The 25,964-nt window shown below is 41.4% G+C and overlaps 1 protein-coding gene across 1 annotated transcript in view; it reads right to left on the reverse strand.

The window, feature by feature from the left end:
• prkg2 (protein kinase cGMP-dependent 2) overlaps positions 1 to 20,847 on the reverse strand; it is a 37,267-nt gene extending 16,420 nt beyond the window's left edge. The window contains exons 1-7 of the mRNA XM_084945510.1: positions 20,666 to 20,847; positions 19,346 to 19,850; positions 11,149 to 11,315; positions 8,101 to 8,214; positions 5,507 to 5,612; positions 4,441 to 4,504; positions 7 to 84 (exon numbers count right to left, since the gene is read on the reverse strand). Coding sequence (XP_084801636.1) covers positions 7 to 84; positions 4,441 to 4,504; positions 5,507 to 5,612; positions 8,101 to 8,214; positions 11,149 to 11,315; positions 19,346 to 19,842 — 1,026 coding nt within the window. The 5' untranslated portion in view covers positions 19,843 to 19,850; positions 20,666 to 20,847. The remainder of the gene's footprint in view (positions 1 to 6; positions 85 to 4,440; positions 4,505 to 5,506; positions 5,613 to 8,100; positions 8,215 to 11,148; positions 11,316 to 19,345; positions 19,851 to 20,665) is intronic.
• Between the last annotated feature and the right edge of the window lie 5,117 nt (positions 20,848 to 25,964).

Consider the following 25,964-nt stretch of genomic DNA (forward strand, 5'->3'; position numbering starts at 1 on the left):
CGTTACCTTTCCTTGTGCGATGATGTAAAAGGTGCTGCCCTCCTCTCCCTCTCGGATGACGTACTCGCCTTTGTCATAGTATTCCTAAAGGGAAGGAAGGGTGTGAGATCGGGGGAGGACAACCGTCAGAACTGAGACGTTGCATTGATTTAATCACTGAAGCAGCCGGTCTGATTCCTGGTAGCCGGGCCCTGCGGGCTGAGAGCAGCTGTCAGTGACGCTCAGTCATTCAGAGCCTCTCAGCCTGCTGTTCAGGAGGGATTTTCAGGGCTCATGGGGAAAATAAAAATTAAGTCAATAGAAAAATATTAATTATGATGTTTTTAATGTCTGTTAATGGGGGCTTGAGTAAGGATGAATTTGTCAGCCAATTTGTGTTTGACACGTTTTAAATGAACACTGAATGAACCGCAAATGAATGCTTGAAATGAGGTACGAATATGTCCATTTGATCCCTTTCCAAATAATAAAAAATATATATATTTGCCGATCACAATTTTCCGCAGAGAGGGCTTAAATTAACTTTTCAAAATGCCACAGATTTAAAAATTGCACTGAGGTTTATGATTACACAGAGAACACAGAAACGTTTTGAATTAAACTGGTTTAAAGTGATCATTTAGATATAATATGACGTGTATATAATTATTATATTATATGATGTGAATAGATCAATATGTGGATGGAGCTTTAAGATAATAAACTGACTATACAATGCAGACACATAAAGTCAATATTCCAATTAATTTCAAATACAAATCAGTCACTGACTAATCATTTGTTACATAACTGAATTTACAAAACAGGCCCTCTAAACTCGGTGGCCGACAGGTGGACACACACCTGCGCTCTCTGTGATCTAATACCGTGTTTCTACCACTTCGCCAGTTAATTAACAAGATTTGGAATTGGTGATGCAATATTGGCCCATGATGGATCGTGAGATGATCGATGGGTAGTGTCAGATGACTAGTGTAGACTCACAAGTCCCACATGGACATTTGTTTTGCCACTTGGCATCCACAGGCGGAAATCATCTGCACTGGTGGACACACAGAGCCTGCTTAGAGTTCTATTGTGATACATTGTTGCTTGCTCTGTAGTGCAGATCGTGTCCTGCATCAGTGTGTTATCATAATACTACAAACATTACTCACAGGTGAAAAGAAAATTAGTCAGCCAATCAGAAACATCATATAATAAAAGCTGTTATGTAGTTCAGTCATCATGACACGCTCCAGCGACTTAAAATCACGCTCGACTTGATTCAGAGTTTAACTTTAGGAGCGTCATAAAACCGAGCGACACTCTGAAATTCTCGAGTCAAACACTGAGGTACAGCACGTTCTGCCAGCTTTCTTCCAGAAACAGATTCCTCCGCTTCATCCTGTCAGTCGCTGTTTCTCTGAAACCAACATCTCACAGCATCCCAACCGCAGCATTAAAACCAGACCGCTGAATCAGCGAGCTGGCAGATCGCCTTCCATTTTAAAGCTTTTAGGTGAAGAAAGGGAAGTGCGATGAATGAAGGTGACCAGGATGAAATGTTGCCTGGGACAGAGGCCAAGTTCCTGCAGCTGAGACAACCGTCCGCGGCTATAATCCATTTGACTATAGAGGACCAGAAGTGAACAAACAAATCAGAGCAACCACGCGTAAACATTCCCGGGTGTTTACTGTCAAAACTCTTGACACAAGTGGCATTTTCCTTGAGCGTCCGAGACTGTTTACGCCCCGTTTACGCTTCAGGAGAGCCTAGTTTAACACCCGTCAGTGACAGCGGAGACAACATGCCAGGGCTTTGTTTATAAAGACTGTCTGGATGAAGCTGTAGAGGTGCAGATGAGCGACGGCGTTTGACTTGTGTCTCAGGTTTGTTATACCAGACAACTAAGCTTGTCAAATTTAAACGCACGCCTCTTTATGAAAAGTCCTCTAACCTCCAACAATTAAATGCCCTTCTGTCCTACTTTACACTAACTTCTGGTTTGGTCAGTGGCAGACAGCCACTTGTGCTCAGCTGTGTTTGAGTTAAGTTTGAGTGCAGTCGTTCTGTTTGTTTCCAGTCAGTCGATGAGGAACAGCAAACACTCAAACTGCATGTCTCTCCATGCTTGAAGTTGCAGATGCACTGTGGCGGGGATCACTCTAGTCTTTAGCAGCCCCCACGTGGACAGGCTTCCCAGTGCAGCCCCCTGAACGCATCGTGCTGATTTCAAAGAACTGTTGAAACAGTGATGATATGCACACTCGTGCATGATTTATAAAGTGTTCACGACAGTGACGGAAGGAGATTTTTTTGGTCTTTCCCACAGACTGACACTGTATTTGTGGGGCATGAAAGAAGGGGCACCCATGCCTTTTGAAATAAATTATTAAAAAACACCATATATACTTAAGTTAAATAATAAATGAGGATTTTGCTGCCTCTCCGGCAAGCTCCACCATTCCAGACTGCAATCAGTGCTATAGATGGTGGCCTGCCCCCTGCACTCCAAGCATAACCAAAATCATTTTATGTTTCCATGGTGAACATAATTAAATCGTACATGATCTGCAAAATTCAACAACTTGACACTTGTTAAATTTATTCTTGTCGAGATGAAGTGATGCAATCTACCAAGAGTGGTTAACTGTCTGGACTTGCGATATCACAAGATCACGCAAGATTTCAAACCACAGGAAAATCACTGGAGTTATAAGAGGCATAAAAGCATACGCACATCACGTGTTTGTGGTTTAACCTGTCAAGGACAAAAACTTAGAAAATTCTGCATCATTTTACTGTCTGGCGTGACAGCTCGGCAGTGGCGTTTCACCAGTGCTAACAGCAAGAATCCACCAACTGGACATGGGACCATGGGTTCTCTCTGGGTACGCCACACTCCAAAGACATGCAGTTAGTGGGGTTAGGTTAACTGGTGATTCTAAATTGCCCAGAGATGTGAATTGAGTGCAAATGTTGTCTGTCTCTGTGTGTTAGCCCTGCGATACACTGTCGACCCTGATAACAATAAGAGAAAGAGAATGGATGGATGGAGTGACGGATATACCAAAGCTGTTATAAATCCATTAAAGTTTCATGTTAACACTCCAAAGAATAACTCTTTAAATGAACTTAAAACAATCATGGATTAAATGGCTTTGTATTAGCATTAAGTACTTTTGTTGGACTAATGTCATTTACATGGGTTGAATCAACTTAATTAAATTAACTTGGACTCAACTGCAGTAAATAAATTGATTCGTCATTAATTAATTAAGCTGGTCCAACTCAGCTACATTAAGTTGAAATAACAGAATTGTATAATGCTAAAATTAAAGCACTTTAATCACCTGGAAATCCTTTTCATGATTTTTTTCGAGTGTGTTTTCATCTGCTCTGCATCCTTGGTGAGCTGAGTGTCGGGCCACCTGCTGTGGGATCTGGTTAGTTTGTCCCTTCAGCTCACACTGGAGCTTAAATTTTAAGCATCTGAATCTGAGCTTGTTAGCCGAGCTGGGCTTCAGCATTCAGGCTCCGACTCCAGGCTGCAACTTTCAGGGTTGGCTTGTCAATCTACGTGATGACATGACAAGATGTTGCACGCCAGGCGCACAAGTGAATGAAAGGATACATTCTTTTCGTTGCTGTTTTATGTTTTTACTTTCAACAGACCCACTTTTTTTGGTCACTGAATCTTTCCAGTTCAAATTCCAACCAGCTGATCATACTGAAAATCATCAGAGAGACCTAAAAACAACTACTCCCTTCACACACTCACATGCAAAACACACCAAATTCCATTCCCCCACTGTTTGACAAGACGCTTCAATACTATCTGGCGGATTCTCACTGAACATCTGCACCGCTATTAGGTTACAGCTGCCCCCCTGAGAGGCAACAGAATCAGCTCCATTAGAAATGACTGAATAAGGAGATTCTCGTAGCAGGACGAGCGACGACTGCAAAGATCGTCCTTGAAGTTTCCATTGTGAAAAGAAGCTGAGAAAGCGTTGCGGAAATGCAATGCTTACGGAGAAAAAACGGACTATGCACGGGTCTCCTGCATGCTTCGGCTTACACAGTTACACACACTTGCATGGTCTCACACCAAAAGCCTGTCACTCGCACATCTTTAAGAAATCACTCGTCCCCCATTTGAATAAACAGTTTCTGGGGCCTTAGTCAAATAATTATGGTAACAATATACAGCACCCAGCGATGACAGCAATAATATCAGCTCTGTTCATCAACAAGGTAATTTGTGAGGTCTTGCAACTGGCAGCAGAACGAATATGCTGACATGCAGTAATGGTATATGGCCAAATGGTAATGATATTTTGACAGCAGCTATCTGCAAAGCTGGGGCTCCCACGAGCTGCCAGAAGGTTGTGCAATACTGAGGCAATACAATGAAAAGTCAGGAGAAATAAAGATAATTTGACAGAATAACTTACCACCTCCAGGCAGTCCACTATTTTGCTTAGCTTGTCGTCTGGTAGATTAGCCAAAAGTGAAACACTGACGCAAAAGAAAAAGAAAAAACAGGCATTACATTGTTAAAACAAATCACTACATGTTATTATGCAGAACCTGGTTTCCTGTGTCACAAGACACCAGAGTTTCAGACAGTGCAACAAATCGATCATTTGTTTAATGTCTCGTGGTATTGACTTAGATCCCGTGACCCAGTTTTGATGATAAAATACACTTGCAAAGCATTTTATCATGACCTGAAGCAAACCTTCCTCTCTTACCCACAAACTAAAGTCTCATTTAGCTCACTGACCCACAAACCGTCTTTGGTGTTGTTGTCTTGACAACACTGGACCCCAAAGGCAAAGAGAGAAAATGTCTGCACAAGGAGGCAAGACGGGTGGCGGTGGCACAAATCACAGGATGTTTCTTATAGTTTTGGCCCTCGGCGAGAGGTGTTTTACCTAATGTGGTCACGTCAGGTACACACCCCATCCTCCCACTGTTAAAGTCTTTATTTCGGGAGGGGCAGCCAATCAGAAGAAAGCCAAGATAAGAAAGCTAAGCTTCCTAAAGAAAGATGAGAAGGAAGCAGAAACAGTTTGTTGTTGTTGTTGATCTAAAGGGCTGCATCAAGCACCAGTATTACATAAAAGGATTATTTTGAACTGTGAATCATGCACAGCTATTCTAGTAGACTCCAAGAATAAAAACACTGAGCTGGAAATGAGCAAAATAGGTCCCAGTTTGGACATAGTTTGGCACTAAAAATATTTGGTTAGGTGTGGAAAACGGTCCTGTTTGGGGTTGAAATAGACGGCTTTGTTCCTGCAGGCTGGAAAAAAGTTGTGAAAAAGATGTAAAATGTGACACCACGGGGTGAAGCACCTATTCCTGAGGAGTAAAGTGAAGCTGCTCTTGCTATTGCTCTGACCGCACCAACACCACCGGACATCTTGTATTCATATGTCTGTTAAATGTCTCATTTGAGAATTTTATTGGTCTCAGGAGTTTTTGTTGGACAGTCTTAGTGGACTTGAAGCTAACCTTCGGAGGAAGTTGCGATACTGTTCGTGTCGTGTCTCGGCCGTCCTCCTCATAATGTTCTGGAAAACTTCCCGATCCAAAACCCACGTCCTCACTTTGTTCACAGCTGTAGAAGCAACACAACATGCATCAGTACCACTACATGACAGCTGACTGACAGCTGGTTTAAAAGCAGCGTGTGCTGATAACAGCCATGCTGGAAAACTCACAGCACCTTGTCATTAGACACATGAAAATGCTTTGTTTTTCCAAATGGACAAAGGAGGTGAGAAAAACACTGTAATCTGTCCTTTATCTTGATGCTGAGTCACTTCAAATCAACAGAAACTCTGAGGCGGGCCTCTGTTGGTAAAAGGAGGAAGTAGCTGTGAAGGTTTGACATGAACCAGTAGCAAAGAAAGAGCTGCTCTTTATCTGCTTCATCTGTTATCACGGAAAACCCACTGAGAGGCTTGTCAAACTGTCAGGGGTTTTCCAGTGCACCCTGAATATTGAGGTCATTTTGGCCCCCCTCCCCCAAGGACCAGCAGTCAATTTACTTGGTTAAATATACAAACTGAGACAAAGAGCACTCACATACTACATGGTATGCACTTTCCAAATGCCAAGAAGACAAAAACCAATCAGCACGAAAAGCTGCGGCTGTCATGTAAAGCCTCTGTCAACACAACCGCGCTGACGCGTGTTTGCTTCCCATCCAGGTTCTTCTGCTCAGCGTTTTAAGAAGCCTGAAACTCAGACGGAGGTCACTCCTGATTCTTTTGTTATTGACGTCATTCTGGAAATTTCACAAATGCAACGTCAAAGCGATATGCATCGACATATCGATTATTTATTTTTTGTTTCTTCCACTCATATAATGCTTTATTGTTGCATGTTCTGCCTGTGCTCTCAGCAGAAGTCCAGGGATAAGGACAGGAACCCCTCATCGAGAAAAGGGACAGCTATTAGAATTTAAACCTCACCTGTAAGATTCTGAGCTGAGTCATGTCACAGACGTCACGGCAAAAATCAGGTTAAATTTGGTTCTAAGATGAACTGTGAGGCTAAATGTCTGGATCACAGCAGTTGTTTTAACAATACAAACACACACGTCTTTAATCTTTACATACATGTGCCTGACGCTTTCTTTAAATGTGAAGTCACTGAGATCACACAGCCATACAAGGTCCACTCCACACACACAGACACGCTTCCCACAGGGTCGCGTCTCCCTGTTCGTCAGCAATGAGACGTCTGCGGCGTCTGGACAGTAACTATAGATGTTAGAGCAGTGTGGTGTTGCAGCGGTTAGCACTGCTGCCTCCCAGCAAGAAGGTTGTTGGTTCAATTCTACTCTTTAAATAATTTAACGAGGAGTGTGGAGGATCAAACGTCCCTTTCACTTTCCTGCCAAATGTAAAGGGGCCGTATTTTCCCTGATCTTTTTCACTTTTTATCCAAACCTCAGTGTTCTTCTTCATCTTTTTAACATCTCCTCAACAAGTTTTGGGGATATCAGTGGATTATTTCGGTCACCTAGGAATTAAAAATCCCAGAGCCATTTTTTTTCATTTATGCTCAATGAGCAGCTTTCACCGGAAACAACAAGGTGCCATCTTGAAACACATTATTCAGATTTCATAATATATTCATGGCTGTCATGCCCAAGGCCTTCTTCAAAGACGAATAACTGCCAGAGACCATTGTTGTATTAAACTTAAACACAGAATAGAATTGACAGTCTTCAATGGGCTTTCGGATTTCCTATCAGAGCTCTGCTAGTTCTGCTCCGTATGTGTAACCTGATGATAAACTTTTAAACTGGAACACTGCGACGCTGCATGTAAAGGTACAGTCTGGAAAAAGGAGGAAATGGGACACTGGGCATTAGGCTTGCGTTACATTTGGTGTTTTGATTTTGTCTGCTGCGTGGGTCGCGGGTGATTCAAACCCAGTGGCAGTCAGTGTGTTTCAACCTTAAAAAAAGCGTCCTAAACACACTGAGCTCTGATGTAGTTTCACTCTCTACTGTCCAAATTCAAAACAAGCAAAAATAATTATGGATGCACAGCCACATTAGATCCATGTGTGCAGAAAATACTTACTTCTTCTTAGATTTTTCTCCTGTTTGTTGACAATGAATTTTATGACAGGTCGTACATTAAAGGAAGAAAATAGAGCATAAAACATAAAACAGCAGCTTAAGTGCTCCTTGACATTAATCCTTGTCTTGCCTGTGGATCTCTGAAAGGATGAATAAAACAGAAATTCCCTGGTTTGATGTTTTTGTGGTGGTGCTGGTGCAAAATCTTCAGGTGTTCAGCTGGATTGAGATCTGGTGACTCTCAGTGTCACAAGATGTGTGAATCACTTTTCTGGTGACTGAACCATTCAGTAACCCCGAGTGCATCATCAGCTGCACGAAACCATCAGGGCAGAAGGCTTTCACTGGAAGGTAAAGGTAATCATCCAGAACCAGTTTGTATTGATTTGCAGTGATGCTGCCCTCCAAGGTCACTGTAAGGGTTCACACCTGTTCTTTTGTTGTTGTCTGTATTAAAATGATTTTAGTGGGAAAAAGCTGTATGACTCTAAAACAGATTTGCCTTTACCTCGCACTGATGCGGTCCGCGTGCAGTTGTACAGAATGGCTAACTCCCCAAACGCAGTCCACACCGTTATCGATGTGATCAGTTTGTTATGCTGAAACACATCCAGCTTCCCATCTGCAAATATGAAACAAGGACAATCAATAGGTTAAATTCTTAACCCCAAATTTAGGACACAGACGATGAACATATCAGGAGCTAACTGAGTGACTTTTACATCTCACTTCATTCATTAAGGTCACGGTAATATCGTCTGGGTGAAGCTTCATTAGGTTTGTGTGCTTTTCAGGATTTCACCTGGCAGTCGTGCCTCTTTAATATGCTGGTTCTCAGATTTATCAGGAAGAGAGAACATTTCCATAAAATTTCTAAATCTGCATATGAGACCAGAAACCCCACAAATGCCCCTTCTTTCTCATCTCCACTATAATAGAAATTGTAGCACAAATCATGATTAAAGAAGAGTTCTTTAGTCATTATAATTAGCAGCTGCTGATGTCTGCGTGAGTATTTAAAACCTCTGATGATGAATAATTATTCATCAGAGCTGTTTTGGTAACTCTTCACAGCACAAAACAAACGCTGTGTCGATTTAGCTCAGGTGCTGAAACGTCAGAGCTCAGCAGATCAACAAACAAGGACTCTGTAATCACTGAATTTTGATGCGGTTTCCTGCCCAGGGTGAGACATCGCTTTAACACCAGACGGCAGAAGAAATACTTACTTTGTCTCTGACGAGCAAATGTCAGTTACTGGCAGAGGACAGACCATTGCTCTGAGGTCACGTGGTCTTTTAAAAATACACTTAGTTGCCTGGTTACAACCAAATATAAAGTGAATTGATTAATACATGAATACATCTAAATGAATAAGAAAGAAAAGATGAGGGGAGAGTGGGTAACTGTGAATGTATTAAAAATAAAGACGTAGTGGGTTACAGTGCATTTCACTCAATGTCCTTCCAAAATGAACTTTTTCTCTCTCCTGCCATGAATACATCACACCAGCTACATTAATTCAGTTCACTTCAGTTTTATTTATATAGCAACAAATCACAGCAGCAGTTGCCTCGAGGTGCGTTATATTGAAAGGTAGAGACCCTACAATAATACAGAGAAAACCCCAACAATTACATGACCTCCTCTGAGCAAGCACTTGGCAAACGTGGGAAGGAAGAACTCCCTTTTAACAGGAAGAATCCTCCAAGTGAACCCGGCTCAGGAAGGGGCAGCCATCTGCCACGACTGGTTGGGGTGATCAATCTGTTACATGTCGGTTAGTTAAACTTTTAAACTTGTATACATTTGTATATACTTTCAATCTGTGCCTAACAGTCCAACCAATCAGACCCCTGCTGTTGCTTTACTTTGATGTTATTGGCTCATTCTCAGACTGGCTGTAGCCAATGAAAGGAAAGATCACACATAGACCACAAATGGTCTTCTCAGAATGACACGACACGCACAGCAGTCACTGCTCAGTTCCAATGAAGCCACAGTATGAAAGCAAAGCACCAGGTTTGTTTACAATTTTGTAGCCAGACTGGACTGTTTGAAACATTTCTACGAGCAAAACAACAAATGTCCTTCCTGGGTGTCGTATAATCACATAGTAAAAGAATGGGATTGCACTGATTATCAAATTCGTGGCTGACGCTGATGATTTAGAGAAAAATTTACCAGAAGCCGGTGCAGTTATTTATTTATTTATTTTCATTCCTCGCCTCTTTTAAAGGGAAACAGAGAAATTTTCATTAAATAAATGAAGTCTTTTCTTTGAGCAATTAAATCGATGAAAATTAGCCACATTTACTGACATCATATTTGCCGTTATGCCATCGACAGCCAACGAGATTTTGGCCTGTAGCGCTGAACTGATAAATCAGTGCATCCCTCCGTACTCTTCACTCAAGAAAGTACGAGAAGTGAAAAAGCTTTTTACTGGTTTCTCTTCAGTTCCTAAGAGAAACCACATGTAATCAACACTAAGTGAATGCATTTCAGGTTAGAAAAACACTGACAAAGAGCAGCAAAATAACTGGGAAAAAAATTCCCAGAATCAGCCCCAACAAAAGCAAAACAAATGTCAGAAGAAATGGTGGCGTGTTACCCAAGGAGGATGCACAATGTCCCTCATGCAGGTGCCTTTCATTTCCCTGTCTGGAAGGGCATCCAGCACACGTATATGTGGCCACTGTGGCGCCTGCATGTGAATAAGAGCAGCTTAAAGTAGCTTCTAATTGGATGATCAAACTTTCTGCCCTTCATCGTTTGGCATGTGTGAAATCTGTACATTAAAAGTCAAATTGTAACTTTCAAAAGTAGCCCTCCATAAATCCATTTTCATGACATCTGAGGCTTTGACAAAAACAAAGCACAGATGGTGCAGCTGTGCCGCACAACACAGTTAATTGACATCCCTTTAAAATGCCCTTTGCCTCGACTCCTGTTTCTCTCTCTCTCCTCCTCCGCTTGCATCACTGGTGGGAGGGACTAAGCTGTGAGGCGAGGAATCAAGGATTTAATCAAGTGAGAAACAAGAAATGTCCTTTAATCCGAAGGCCTTATCAAAGCCAGGCCTTCTAGCAAGGGCACGTTCAAACCTGAAAATGATGCTGTGAACATTTTTCCTCAAAATGATGCGATAACGGGCAACAGGACAACCTCCAAAGTTATTTGCTACCTCACCACAGCGTCTTGTATATTCACCCTGTTGTGTTTGAAAAGCATGCATACAGTGAGTGGGCTTCTCTTGGTGCAAAACTTGAGTGACCTAACAGGTTGATAACAAACCACCAACAAAATAAAAAACTACTCAAAAAACTTGAACGTAGCCCAGCTGGTGATGCAAACTGTTGCTTCCTCATAGCACATGGCTTCACATGTTGCTCTGGCTTCTCATTGGGCATTATGTGTCATATGACATCTTACACAAACGTCGGTGCCACAACAATAAGCATGCAACAGTAAACTGAAGCAAGCGGTGGAAGGAAGTTTATTTTTCCTTTCAAACTTAACTCCGTACTAAGAAGATGACAGGAAGCGAAAGTACCTGCCAGGACAAACAGATGGTTCCCAGGCTCTCCCTGCTTGATGACGTACTCTCCCTGCTGGTAAGTGTGCTCATACATGCACTCCACCATGTCTTTGATCTGCTGCAGCTCCAGCCTCTTCAGGTATTGGTTCTTGTTGAGGGCATCTGTCAGCAGCTTCTTTACACTGTCACAGACAGCAACAGGAGAAAAGTTAGAGAACCGAGCTTTACCGAGTGTTGCTGTTTGAAGATTAGAAAGCACAGTCTGTGTTCCCTGTAAGATATGAAAGGGTGAACATAATTACAGGAGCAGTTACAGGCCCGCTGCTTTGTTTATCACTCGGAAACGTTTGCGTTTGTGTTTTTGTTCTTCTTTTAGGAGTGAAAGTAGTGGAACCAAACTTTAGTCATCTTTCAACTGCTTTTACTCCTGCACTTTATTTTGAATTAAGTAAATACTGCACGGGAGAAAAGCAAAGACGGAAAGAAGAAACTTTTACTTATCAGTGGAGAGATGACTTTGAGTCTTTCTTCACTTCCTTTCTTGGTTTTCACGTTTTCCTTTCTCCCCTTTCCATCTGTGTCTGTTTCATCCCACAAATTATACTTTAAACACTGAAAACCATAAAAGTCACCTCTTATATATTTAACCAATGTGATCTTTTGTTTTCATGGACAGTTATTTGGAGTCTGATATACGTTTAAATGCTGTAAAAAGATTCTACTGTGAGAGTAGTTTTCCTCAAAGGGACCGCTCACCCCAGCATCAAAGGTAGATGTTGGTGTTTTCAGTGCGGTTCAGTGCTTTCTGGCTTACGCAGCCAATGTAACTTATGCTGTAGAACCAACCTCAGTTCTTTGGAAAATAATTCTGATTAACATCAAAAAGAAATGATTAGAATATTAACAGAAATTCTGTTATTTTCTTTTTGCACTTTTACATTTTCATAACTCTTAACATAGTGACATGCGCCTAAAACTGTTTCCCAGCCTTATATGAAATTTGTACACAAGTTAAATTCACTCACAGGTTGGAATTATTTCTTTAAAATCTGCGTTGCCATCATTCTTTACTATGAGCTTAATCTCATCAAATTTTTCTAATTTTATAGTTTGATCTTTGTTTTTAAAATATGCCGTCCACATTTCTGACAGGTCACATGGTGCAAACCCACCATTTTTTAGGCACATGATTTTAATGAAAAACTCATACATATTAGAGTGGCTGTTTTTCTATGAATTGGTGCCATGCTGTGTCTGTTTTGACTGGACATCCTCTCCGTGCGTGTTATTATCTGAAGAGCAGATGTGCTTAAAACATTACAGCTTTCTTGATGCAATAAACTGAAATTAGACTCCTGCAGAGTGTGAGCTTTTGATTTGACTTATTTTCTCCTCAACATCTGCCCCATTTCTTTCTTTCTTTCTTTCTTGCATATGCTGCAAACATCACCCGAGAGAATGTGCTCATGTCTAGATTGGAAATCCCTGGATTGACTTGAGTTGAAAACCACCTTTCTGTGGCTCTTAGCCTGATTGATGATGTGAGGGTAAGTGCAGTCAGATAAGGAAAAGACTCTTGTAGTCATGCGAAAACCTTGTTGTGATCACTTTAACATGGGAATTATTTTCTTTCCGTCCTTATGCTTGTGTCAGCTGATTCCTGTTGTTGATCTACAGCCAACAACAGGAATCAGCTGGCACAAGCATGAACTTCCTGTCTGCGGTGATGGGTGCTTACGTCTGCACAGCGACATGTGTAGAAAGAAAATAGTTATTGATGAAACCGACCCAAAGATTGCAAACTAGCTCTGCCAGACCACTCGAGTTGCCACTTACTCATCACTCTCCAGTTCATATGTGTATCATGTTTGTAGAGAAGGTAAGATGCCAAACTCTGACTGCGTCATTCTGCGATAATAAATCATCTCAAGTGACATCTGACTAAACAAAGTTTGTGGATTTTTATTGTTATAATGTAACCAGGTCTTAATTTCTGCAAAGAGATGTCTCTGCAGCCTCTCCACACCCAAGTAACTTGGACAGATAACCAGCCATGGATGGGGTCACTTTAAGTGAGCTGCTTTACTTGCTCTGCTGAAGTTTCCTTCTCCCACCACTGATTACACTTACACGGTGAGTTACTGATCCATCAGGCAGGACTCCCACATCCACATTACTCACCACATTTTAAATATTTTGTCTCCTGTGAAATGATGAGTATTCGCAGCCCCGGGGCTCCCTCCTGAAAACAGATCGAGTAAAATTGGGGAAAACATAAAATCATCACGAGCTGTCAAAGTTCACCGATGTGCATTTGAACAGCTGCAGCGAGGGGATGTATACGGCGAAGACATCATCTCCTTTGGGGAGCTGTGAAAAGGTTAGGAGGCACGGTTGAATGCTAACTATAGATCACGAGAGCGAGTCGGGGCTCGGAGAGGCGCACGGTGCGAGAGCTGGGTGGTCTGTTTATCCACCTTATCGTGTGTGATGAATTATCACTCTGGGCTTCATAAAAAGAAAGCAGCTGACATGCAGCCCTTTATTTTTCAGCCAACATCCCTTCCTCCCACCTAGCTGTGTCATTACCCTCCAACATGTTACCGTCATTCACACAAGTGTTGCGTATCAAAGCCTGCCTACATGAGGGTACCAGACGGCCTCATTTACATTCGTTTTGGTTATATAATCCATGCTGGGCTTATTAGCGACACATGTTTTAAACATGAGGATCGCATTGAGAGGGAGGGAGACTGCATGCTATTGTTTATTCACTGCAGAGCTCTGCGTTTGGCTTGTACGATCTGAGGAACACTCACGATGACAAAAATCAATTTTACTTTCATGCTGGAAATCTAACAACACTTCACGTGTTCATTAAAAGACCTTTTAAGTTGTTTTGCTTGTGCCTGAGCTACTTATGTGTGCAGTAAATGATGGCACATGAGGGGGGGTGAGGTGGGTCCCACGTTTTAGTTGTTGGTCTCAGTTGGGTTTGATCACAAAGCATCTCTGTACACTCTTCCAGACCACCAAAACAAATGTAAAATATGACTCAATCGCTCGGAAATTGCTGCATTTGCTCTTATTTAAACCGCTTAAGAACAAAAGCGGCCAAATGCCAAATCAGAGGAGCCGAGGAAACACGGGTGGCATCTGTTACATTGTCAGTAAAATTAAAGAGAAATGATCATATTGATGATGCATGAAGTATCTGGATCATTTGAAAACTTTCATTGACTGCTGTTGATCCAAATGAGATCAGCGCCACTGAAGATGACCATCATTAAGTTTAACCCGAAGCACAGACTTGGTGTCTAAGAATAAACGGCACTACAAAGATGATAAAGCTATTTTTAAGGGAAAGGTATTATTTGAAGATCAGGGTTGATAAAGCTGCTTCATCTGAAACATCTTTCGTATTGCCTCTGTTTCTAATTTCCACAGAAATCTCAACAGACAGCATACTGATGGAAACAAAGTTTCATAGTTGTGGGAAATTGTCTCACATGGGCTTTTTGGAGCCTTTCATATAAGATTATTGTGCTACATGTCTCAGGCTATTCACTCTCTTATCGAGTGTAAAATTGAATAAAATGGGCAGGAAGTCTTAAAGAGTTTGATAGAAATGCCCTCTGAGGTCCACATCAGTCATCTGCAGTGAGCTTAGCTAACAGTCTGAAAATAGAACATAGGTTATGGAAAGCTCAACTAGAGCACACTTATCACGTTTATCGTGCTTGTTTACAGTCGACTGCAGTCTGTACGCTCAGCCAATGAGCAGCTCTCATACATAAAAGTGTTATCGACCTTCAAGTGCATTTCTAAACCTAATGATTATAAAGGCACCGCTTCCTTCCTGAGGAAGGTGGTGTCCAAATGTTTATCTGGCTTCTTTATATTGCGTGTGTGTATCTGTGTATCCATAGATAAACTAGCTCATTCATTTTTCATATGAACATATAAATAATGGACAACCAAAGCAATGTTAAAGGCAACTTTAAAAAATGCTTTTATCAAAGTTCAAAATGACCTTTAAACAGATTTATAAGAAAAAAGCTAAAAACTGTTGGGCGGCAGCCAGTCAGGATTAAAGCTGGCTGCACTGAAGCAGAGCTGCACAGCTGTGCAGCAGGTTTGATTTAGAAGGTTTTAGATTGGTGGCTTCATTTATAAAACATAATCATGATGAATTTTTGTGTGACTAAAGCAGAAAGTCATGTTTGTATAGCTCCTAACTTTGAAGTGGGTGAAAATCTTTTCCACAGTGTCCGTCTGCTCTCCCTCCCACAGCAGTGATGATCGAGCTTCAGTTCACCTCGGTGTGGGTAACTTTTTTTTTTCATGACTGCTGGTCACTGGTTTGGATTTGCCAACCCGCCATTCAGTCCCTCAACGTGTGCTGCATGGTCATTGCTGCATTCAGGTTTCAGACAAGTTTTTCTAACACAAAAAGGACACACTGAGATTGCTGTCTCACTGCTCTCTGACATCCCTACCAGTCTCAGCAGAGATGATCATGCTCAGTTCAGCTTATTGTTGCCAAGTTAGCGTCTGAACCTAGACACTCGGAAACCTTTCACCCCCCTTCAGCATCTTTTTTAATTTTTAAAAAAGTTCCTAGTGAAAAATAAATTGGGCTCTTTCACTGTTGGGATGAGGCACACCTCCCTCTGTGCTGTTCAGTGAGCAGCGGCATCCACATTACATCACTGTGATAGAGGCAGTGTCCTCTCTGAGTGATCACAGCACTATCGTTAAACTTATGCAGTCTGATTTTATCAGACAACAAAATACGAGTCTCCGTTGAAGCTTTGACTAATCAGTGTGGATTACCAAAGAATCTCAAAAGCTCAAAACTGGTATTCAGGAGAGCAGTACATCACGGCCCACGGTTCCTCCTGACTAAGCCTTCTTGTTTTCTGGCATTTTATGAGTGGATTCTACAAGACAGGCACCATCAGTTTAGGCTGATTTGAGATTTATAGATGGCAGATGTGATCCTCAGCTTCTTTTATGATTTGAATGCAAGTTCGAACATAAATCGAAGAAAGTTTTCGAAATTGGGCTCCTGCTGTGTGTGTAGCAAAATCACACAGTGGCTTTAAATCCAACATGCTGTACTTTGGCAGTTTAACCAAAGACTGCAGATAAAAAATGGAGATACCTACTGTTACATCATTAGTTTGTGAAGACCCTCAGCAACTGAGTGAGGAATACTGACACTGCAGGTTCACACAGGACTTCTTATCAACTGCTTTAACAGCCTTTGTTCTACTAGTAAAACTTAAGTAAAGTAAAACTTAAAACTGGCAATTGAGACAATAAACGTAATGTTTTCTGTCTCCAATACATGGGGCCTTTTTTGGCAGTGAAGTTGCCCCCTACTGGTCGTTGGAGGTTATATCTCCAGCAACAGTTGTTGTATGAAGATCAGCAATTGCACGACCGGCGCGTTTCAGCCTTCATCGGGGTCATCGGGGTGATAAAGGATAATGATTTTCTATTTACTCTAAATGTTGTAGTTTTAACCTCTTCAGACTTTTTGTTCTTCTGCTCTGCCCCTACTGGCCATTACAAGGAATGCAAGTTTAGGTCACTTCAACAGTAGCTTTTCTATGGGCTCAAAATGTGGTCATAAATATTTTGTACTTGTAAATCGGTTTTGTACTTGTAAAAAAGATTTGTATGTGTAAAAAAAAAATTGTGTGTGCGTAAAAAAGATTTGTATGTGTAAAAAAATAAAATAAAATTTGTGCGTGTGTAAAAAAGATTTGTACTTGTAAAAAAGATTTGTGCGTGCAAAAAAGATTTGTGCGTGGACTTAGCCAAAAAAACCCTGCAAGTTACAAGTACGAATTTTGACCCTATTTTTCTTCCTTTAAGCTGACTGGTCAATGTCATGTCAATCACAAATTAAACAATCCAATCAGAGAACAGATGGGTTTGGCTGTCGGAGGGGCGCTTTTTTGAACTGTAGGTCCATGAAGGGTAATCTCTATATAAATATCCGATAGCAGTTAGGTCCCCTTACTTCCAGCAGCTGTTGAAAGGATAAAGTTGTGGTATGTCAGTGGTTAGAAATACCATTATTACTTTAGGATTAGTTTAACACAACGCCAGGGCTGACCCGGGACCATTGCTGTGAGTCACAGTGCGCAGCATAAAAGTCCTTTCACATCAGACGCAGGATGTGCTGCTAATGCTAATTGCTAACTAAAAGCAAAGGATCCAGAATTTGTTACGCTGGCTGCTGGGCTCTGTGGGTTTTTGCAGCAGCTCTACCTGTACTAGATGCACCTGCTCCTTGTCGTTTTTATCTCTGACTTTATGTCCTCTACAAGAGTTTCTGGGTTTTTTTGCTAGTTCTTCAAATGTTCAATAAAAACATGTATGCTAATTCATAACGAAGAAAGCTTTGTAATGAAGACTGTCATTTCCAAAACACTGCCCCCCCCCTGCGGTCCGCAGCGCTGTTGAAAAGGCTGTGGAAGTCCCTGTATTAAACACGTAGACCTGTGACACAAAAATCACCAAACTCGGACGACCACAGACTGTTTTCCTTCCTGGTGATGAAGGAAAACGCTGGGTTGGCATGTAAAAGGGCATTTATTCCCTTCAAAGACCTGCAGTTCAAAAAAAGCGCCCCTCCGACAGCCAAACCCATCTGTTCTCTGATTGGATTGTTACATTTGTGATTGACATGACATTCACCAATCAGATGAAAGGAAGAAAAATAGGGTCAAAATTCGTACTTGTAACTTGCAGGGTTTTTTTTTTGGCTAAGTCCACACACAAATCTTTTTTTACGCACGCACAAATCTGTTTTACACACACAAATCTTTTTTACACACACAAATCTTTTTTACACACACAAATTCTTTTTACACATACAAATCCTGATTTACAAGTACAAAATATTTATGACCATATTTTGAGCCCATACTTTTCTTTTCAGACCTGGGAGCTACAATAATATTAAAGGCCCTGCTTGTGCTGATTTCTCTGCCTGCTTCCAGCCACTAGAGGGCAGACAGGTCAAATATGACTGATTGGCCAAATTAATCTTCTTGTTTTGGGTGTCAACATTCAGTTGAGACATTTTTACAAATCATCATCTTACTCTTTGAGAGAAAGAGAAAGGGAAGATTTGCCTCATTGGCTTACTTTTTTTTTATTATGTCAAGCTAACATGCCCTTTAAATGTCCTTCTGCTTTTAGAGACTTGATCCCTTGAAACATTCTTAGTTCAGCTGACTGTACTAACTTGATATACGTCTTGTTGGGGTGGGACCTACTGTAATACAAAGTTAGAGCAAAGGTCAATAAAATAAGAAGACAAATTCAATTTGAAATGACAGGAAGGACGGAGCCCTGAGTTTACATCATTTTCATTTATGCCTGTTTGCACCTGCTGGTGTGAGATAGTCACTGAGTGTTATTTCAGGTTGTGAACATGCTTCCTTGTCATTTATCTTGGACGGTAAGCATGGACTACATAGCAAGATATAAATGCACTTTTATATGTTCAACATCTCCAAAACCAACGTTAATGTGCTGCTGTAACAGCCTCAGCTCTTCTGGTTTTAGGATTTCTATCAGGTTTTATGCCCGTGACCACTAATGAGGCTAAATACTGGTGCTGGGTGCTAAATGCCTGTGGCTCATCCCAAAGGTGCTGGATTGGGTTGTGGTGAGGGTTCCTCCACACCAAACTGCTGAAAGCGTTTCCTTACGGGCCTGTCTCTGTTTCATCGTGTTGAAACAGAAGGAAAGGCATAAACAGTCTGGAGGAAGAATGATTTCTAAAAGTGTACTGTGCAGCGCGATACACAGCGGGACATTTTTTAATTCGACACTCTGACTTTGACTCTATGGTGTGGGTCACTTCTTTTTGAGCCCGTGAAAAACAGAAAACCTCATGAAGACAGTTCTTTTTTCTCAGCAGCAGCTGTGAAATCTTGGACTGAATCATGTTGTTTTTATAACAGACTTTTGTTGCACGTCATTAGCACTAAAATCTTTGCTTCTTTGCCCACCTTTCACTTGCCACCCACACCTCTTTACGTTGCTTGCATTTTTAAAATCTCACCCACTACACCAGGATGGACTGAGCCTGAATGTGTCATGAACCTTTAGCTGGCTTCTCTCGCCAGCATATTTTTTCCTCTCCCTTTTTTATGTTTTTAACCTTCCTGCAAACACGTCTCACCTTGCATCCTTTGGTACCCGAGCCTTCTCAAAGGAGAACTTTGGCAGACTGCTGGAGTCGTAGGTTCTTGATGTGGGTTCGGCAGATACCCCGGCTTTGGCGCCTTTCCTTCTGTTCAGGGTTTCCTTGATGCGAATGCTGAGGTTGGGGCTGCCCCTGCTGCTGGCTTTGACTGAAGGAGGCCTCGAAGCAAGAACCGCCGATGCTCCGCTCTTCATCACGTCCTGCAGTTTGTTGAGCTGGATGCACTTACTCTGCAGCTCCTCGCTCATCTCGGCCAGCACTCGTGTGTGTTTGGCCAGCTGCTCCTGGAGACCTTTGATCTGCTGCTCTTTGACACAAAGCTCCTCATCCTTCCTCTTGCCCTCTCGCTCCAGCTCCTCCACCCGGGCCCTCAGGAAATCCAGGGTCGAATTTTTGAACCCACCGCCGTGATCTTTGTGCGCACAGCCATCGGTGTGTTTGTAGCGCTTTGATTTCATTGAACCGTTCCCCATATTGGCACCTAGAGACAAAAGAGAGTCAAAGTTTGCTGTTATGATTTAAAAGCATCCTCTAACTGCACGATGAAATTTGGCACTAAAAGGGTCCGTCTGAGGATGCTAGAGGTGAGATTTCAAACAAAAGAGCTGACGCCGTGAGAGCAGAGAACACGAGAAAGACGGGAAGGGAGGAGAGAGAGATGGCAAATCAGTATTTAATGGTCAATGAGTGTGTCCTGTCCATTTATTATTCAGAAGGCAGGAAGTATTACATTACATGAAGAGTCACTCTGGTTGTGCTCAGACAGAAGCACGGTGAGAGGAAATGCTGTCCGGGGAGCTCATGAGTGCAGAAATCAACAGAACGACTCCAAAGAGTGAAGAGCTGACATGGGGCAGAAATGTTGGAGAACAATCCTGTTTTTGTTGTCGCCCCCTCACACATACAGTAGACTTCATTCATGACATTCCTGCTGGGACGGTGTCACATCAGTCTGCAGCACTCCTGCACTTTATTCTGAAAATCAAACATACTGCTGTCATTTGTAATCCTGTTTCGAAAACCTGCGAGTGGAACCACCCCCGTTTATTCCCTTACTTTGGTGCTTCAACTCTTTCACACACTGACTACCAAGCAGTGTGTGACAGTGCAGACTCAGAGCAGAGGCAGCACCGTGCTGTCTTTCACCGATTTGACACATTAAAGGTTGATTCTCGCCAGTTTAACTAATTAAACCTTCCAAGGGGAGCGCGCACCTGCAACTTGCAATGCCTAGTCATTCTCCTGCTGGGAGTGAAGCCTGATGTGCGCAGTCTCAGACAAACTGTCCGCACTCACCTGCTTAGTTTTCAGAGCCTTCAGAAGAGCCCGGAGGTTTTTCGGAGTTAAATGAAAGAACAACGTGTCCGTGGATCCGCGCATCAGCAGAGAGGCGCTCCACCTGCTCGCATCCTCTCCTCCCTCCGTCTCTCTCTCTCTCTCTGGCTTTCATCACAGTCTGTGCGGCGCGTTCTCGCACGCGCGTGCGGCGACCGGGTGTGATTGCCAGGTCAGGTGTGAATGACGTCAACCGCGACGTTTTCGTTTCTACACTGAATATATTGATTACTTGATGTGAGTCGCTGACCCCGATCAATTAAAAAAAAATAAATCTAATTTTACATTTAAGTTATTTATCTGGGCAAAAAGCAACCACTTTAAAGCGTAATAATTTTCATTTCTCAGAAAGCTTTAATTAAAGTGATTAAATAAATTGATTCATTAAATTGTAAATTCCTTAAAATTACAGAAGGCCAATCAAAAAGAGTTTGGTGAAGAAGTGAAAACACTACATGCACTATGTGTAGCCCTGAGAGTCAACCAACCTTCATTTCAACACATTATTTATATGTGTACTTCGTTGTCACCATGAACCATGAAATGTTCCAAATTTATTTTGAAAAGATGACAGTAGATTGAACAGATGCCAAAAGATTCACCCTGATGGAAGCATCTGGAATTCAACAAGTAAAGGATGCGGAGGGTCCAAAAGGATGCTCAGTGCTCCTGAGAAGTGACTCATTTCATACAGACGCTGAACGTCTCTGAGAGAGGCGCCAATAATCTTTGTCATTTCCTCCAGTTTGCTCCCGGTTTTAAGATTAAGATTACAAACAAACAGAAAATGAAAGCACTGACTCGATGAAGGAAATGGAACAGTTACATTACTGTCATGTCGACATTAAAACGCTGTACTTTTTCTAAAACATACATCCACATGTTTAGATGCCTGGTTTCAGGTAGAAGAAGCAGACGTACAGCCTGGTCAGCTCGGACTCTGGGCAGAGAACAGAAATCTGCACACAGTGAAACGTGTGGCTTGTTGTAGTGGAAAGAAACATGTCTGAGTTGTCATCAGCTTCTTCATTTAAGTATGAATCATGTTTTTGTGTTTTGTATCACAGAGCGTGCTTCTACGATCACTCGAATCAATACACTCAATGCTTTTCCTGCTTCGCTATGATGGTTATGCTGCCTGATATTTGCCTCTTTAACTGATGTTACCAGATTAGATACTGGTTAGATAAATCATCTTATTGTGTTACGATTAAGCTCTGCTTTAGTCACGGGCGCCACCAAGGAGGGGGCATGGGGGGCACTGACCAAGCCCCAAAATTTGCTGCCCCCCACCAGTGGCCCCCCCTAGCAATACTGTCCTATGTTGGTAATAATTTTAATATACCTGTTTTATACCTGTTGGCCCCCATATGCCACCCCTATGTAAAATTCTGGAGGCGCCCCTGGCTTTAGCACTTCACATATTTGTAAGCAATGTCTGCACTGGCTCACTTTAAAGATGCGTTAAGTATTTTTGTCCACTTGTGGGCAGTGGTGCAAGAGGCAAAAACAGCACCTGATACAGTGATATACACCAGCTATATTATGATTTAGTCATTTTTCTGACCACCTGTGGTGGAGGTCTGATATATGGTCCACAGCAGCTACAAGGAAGGAAAATATTTGTCTCTCGGCTGCCCCACTTTCCCACAAGCTTTAGGGGGAAATATTGAAGAGAACAGATTTTGGAATTGTTACTGTTTTCAATGCTGTTATTACAATTTTCAATAGCACAGCCTTAAAGAAATACAACAAAAATCATTTGAATGGATTAATCAGGTGATGAGTGTAAGTACAGGCTCATGTTCTTGTCTTGGTCTCTGTGCGGCCGTGTTGTCTGTCTAGCTTAAAGTCTAGACTTGAAGCTGCAGTCCTTCACACCAGCAAATGATTAATTGGTTTTCCTAGTGTGTTTGTGCATGAAGCAGCCTCGCCTGCAGCAGATTCCATTGACAGGCACAGAACAATAATGGCAGGTGGCCAAAGCTGATTCATCTGCAGCAGTCGGGTCACAGCAAAATAATAATCCAGGTCACTGACTCCCAACCTGAACCTGAGAGGAATCTCAGAGGCCGGCTGATGATCTGAGGACGTATTCTGAATGAGCAAACAGCTTCACAATAAAGGCGTTTAGCTGGTATACACCTCCTCCCTGTGCTGGAGTAGGGCTTTAACAACTTGCTTGAGGGCACTCTGGCAGGACTCATCCTCACTTTGTGTTATTATTGAATATTTCGGCAGTATTGGGACTCTGCTTTTAAAGCCTGTGGCCTCACAGCAGGAATGTGTGGTGTTTGGGTCATCCTCACCAGCTGTAGTTATGAGTTTCCTGTTGTTGTTTACAGTGTTTCATAATCTCACAGGAGGTTAAAAGTACAAAATACTAATACTATCTTTGTAATTACACAATGAAGAATGTAAAAAACACTTTACCAGGGTCAGCTCAAATGGGTTCACATGTGCACTGCTGATCTTAACTTTATTTTTTTTAACAACCCCATTTCCTAAAGAATCATTGATTTTCCTGGGGTGCGATTACAAATACGCATGTGTTCTTATTGCCTCGTTAAATAAAGATTGTAGGGGACATTGCACCATCTAGTGGAGCAAATTTGCATCAAATGGAAGTACAGCTCGGTCTTGATTCAACTTTAGTTGATATCTCTTTCACAAAGTGCAAACTGGTTTTGGTCATAACATCATAATGGTTTTTATATTCTATTGAATATTAAAGTCACAGACTTGCAGTAAACACCATTTACTCAAACTGCAACAATATAATTAACTGTTAGGGTCATTACCTTACAATATAAATCCATATATGTTAAGGTACCGTATAAATAACATTGAATTAAACTGTCAATAAGTAACTGTTAGGTTAATATTCCTATATGAAAAGGTTCATACATTAATAAGGCATAGTTCTCACTTGAGACTCCAGCAAAAATTATTATAGTTAATTATTAAAAGAGGTGATGTTCTCACTTTTGGTCTGGTAGCTACAAAAAGTGTTATTTGCTTATAAATGCGTAATAACGCAATTTGATTCAATTTTATTTATACAGCGCCAAATCAAAACAACAGTTCCCTCAAGGCGCTTTATATTGTAAGGTAGACCCTACAATAATACATACAGAGAAAAACCCAACAATCATATGACCCCCTGTGAGCAGCACTTTGGTGACAGTGGGAAGGAAAAACTCCCTTTTAACAGGAAGAAACCTCCAGCGGGGTCGGGCTCAAGGAGGGGCGGGGCCATCTGCTGGGACTGTTTGGGGTGAGAGAAGGAAGACAGGATAAAGACATGCTGTGGAAGAGAGCCAGCGATTAATAATCAGGTGTGTGTTAATGTTAACCACATGAAACCAACAACCAAACAAAAACATAAAGCTTAGTACATTTGAACGACAGCAAAGTGAGTATTTAAGTTTAACTTGATTCACATTATTACTGTTAATAACTGTTTATACAGCTTTATTATCTAATAACTCGTGTTCATTAATTACATGGGGCTAAATTTAAAATGTTCCTCTGTAGTATTAGTCGTGTCACGTGAAACATAATAACATAAGTATAGTCTAAACGTAAAAGGCAACAACCCCATATTTTTAAACTCCATAGCAAAGTGTTGGATTATTTGGAGAAAAAAAATCTTCTTGTTACTCATTACATCCGGTCAAGACTGGAAATTTTCTCTTTAGTTTTCTTTTTCTTTTGTCATGTGTAGCACAGCACAGTGTAATGTCATCATAGTGATAATAAGCGCTGTGGTTTAATAGTTTTTGATGCAGCATGGTGTGTTTTAGCTCTACTTTGATCACATCTAACGTGATGCTTTTAGGCACTAATAAAAAAACAACTTCTGTATGTTGCACTGTCTGAATCTGTCTGCATCACTGAATGATGGGATACTGTTGGCTACACTGTGATCTAAAATGCCATTTGAACTACACTTTAGGGCACTTTGTTCATTTTAAACATCATAGTGAATGGATTTTAATATTGGCTCGTTTTCTGTTAATAGTAAAACGAGATAAGGGGGGGGGGAGGAATCTGAGTAAAAAAAAAAATGCCGAGTATGTCATCCAGGGATTTTTTTTTTTTTTTTTTAAGCGCACAAAGTACCTTTCATTGTCAGTTGTACTTCCTTAATTTGGACACTAGATGGAGCCAAATATGCATTCCTATTTTCTGTCTCCTTGCACAAATTCCAAAGTAAAGAGCAGAAATCACAAGCACATTAGCTTTTTTGTTTCTTAACTCAGTCCCTTGAATATTACTAGGTTATAATAATTTGTGCAATATTTGATTGTTTTATAATTTTGTAAAGACGTTTCAAAGGAGAGCGATAATATGCGTCTTAAATATATGTGCGTGTAAATGTGCGTTACATTACGCGTAGATTAGATGTGCAGGGGGAAAAAACACGAGGTGCTGGTTTGAGTTTAATGTGAACGTTTACTGTCACCTTCCCGGGAACAGTTGGTTTGAGATTCTGCAAAAATAACGAAGAAGAAGCCAACAAGCATAAGTAGAAATGTAGTCTTCAGTTATACACCTGTTCATTCCCTAAGGTGACGAATCTGCTTCGAAACAAATTCATGTCGTCTCAGGCGAGAGATTCGACAGTTTTCCACCAAACTGGAGTCATCCTGGTACCAAAAATATGGCACCAACATTTATTTTAGTTCAGTTTATTATTTACCACATTGCACCACATAACTGCAGGGCCTGAAGGTGAAACTCTCTTACTGACCGCTGGAAGAGCATGAAATTCACCCGTTAGTAGAAGCTGAATCCCAAAGTGTCTGTCCACCATGACCCCCCCCAGAACTGATCTGAACTTCTGATAGTAACCCTATGTAGTAACCAGTTCTCAAAGTGCATTTGGAGATGCCACCAAAATTGATCATTTAAAAATAATAATAATATGAAGGTGGCACAAGAGCAGCACCATACCTCAAGGAACAGAACTTTTCATGATGATAAATATTAAAGCAGTGCTGCCTCCTGTGCTCATCCTGACTGCTGACTCTTATGTGACTACCAACGATGCTAAAGTGAAAAAAATCACAACTCTGAACTTTAGCCTTCGTTTTATAGCACTCATTATTACACCTAACATTACCCCCATTACGCTGTGAAAAGTAATTGGTAAATATCTTTTAAAAAAATGCTTTTTAAAATAATCTGTATTATGAAATGATGCATACAAAAAGAAACGTGATTTTATTTGAAGAAACGCAATGCTCTTAATACT

Source organism: Perissodus microlepis, chromosome 12 (assembly GCF_051167445.1).
Source record: "Perissodus microlepis isolate ML-2025 ecotype Zambia chromosome 12, ASM5116744v1, whole genome shotgun sequence".
In the NCBI taxonomy this organism is placed as follows: Eukaryota; Metazoa; Chordata; class Actinopteri; order Cichliformes; family Cichlidae; genus Perissodus; species Perissodus microlepis.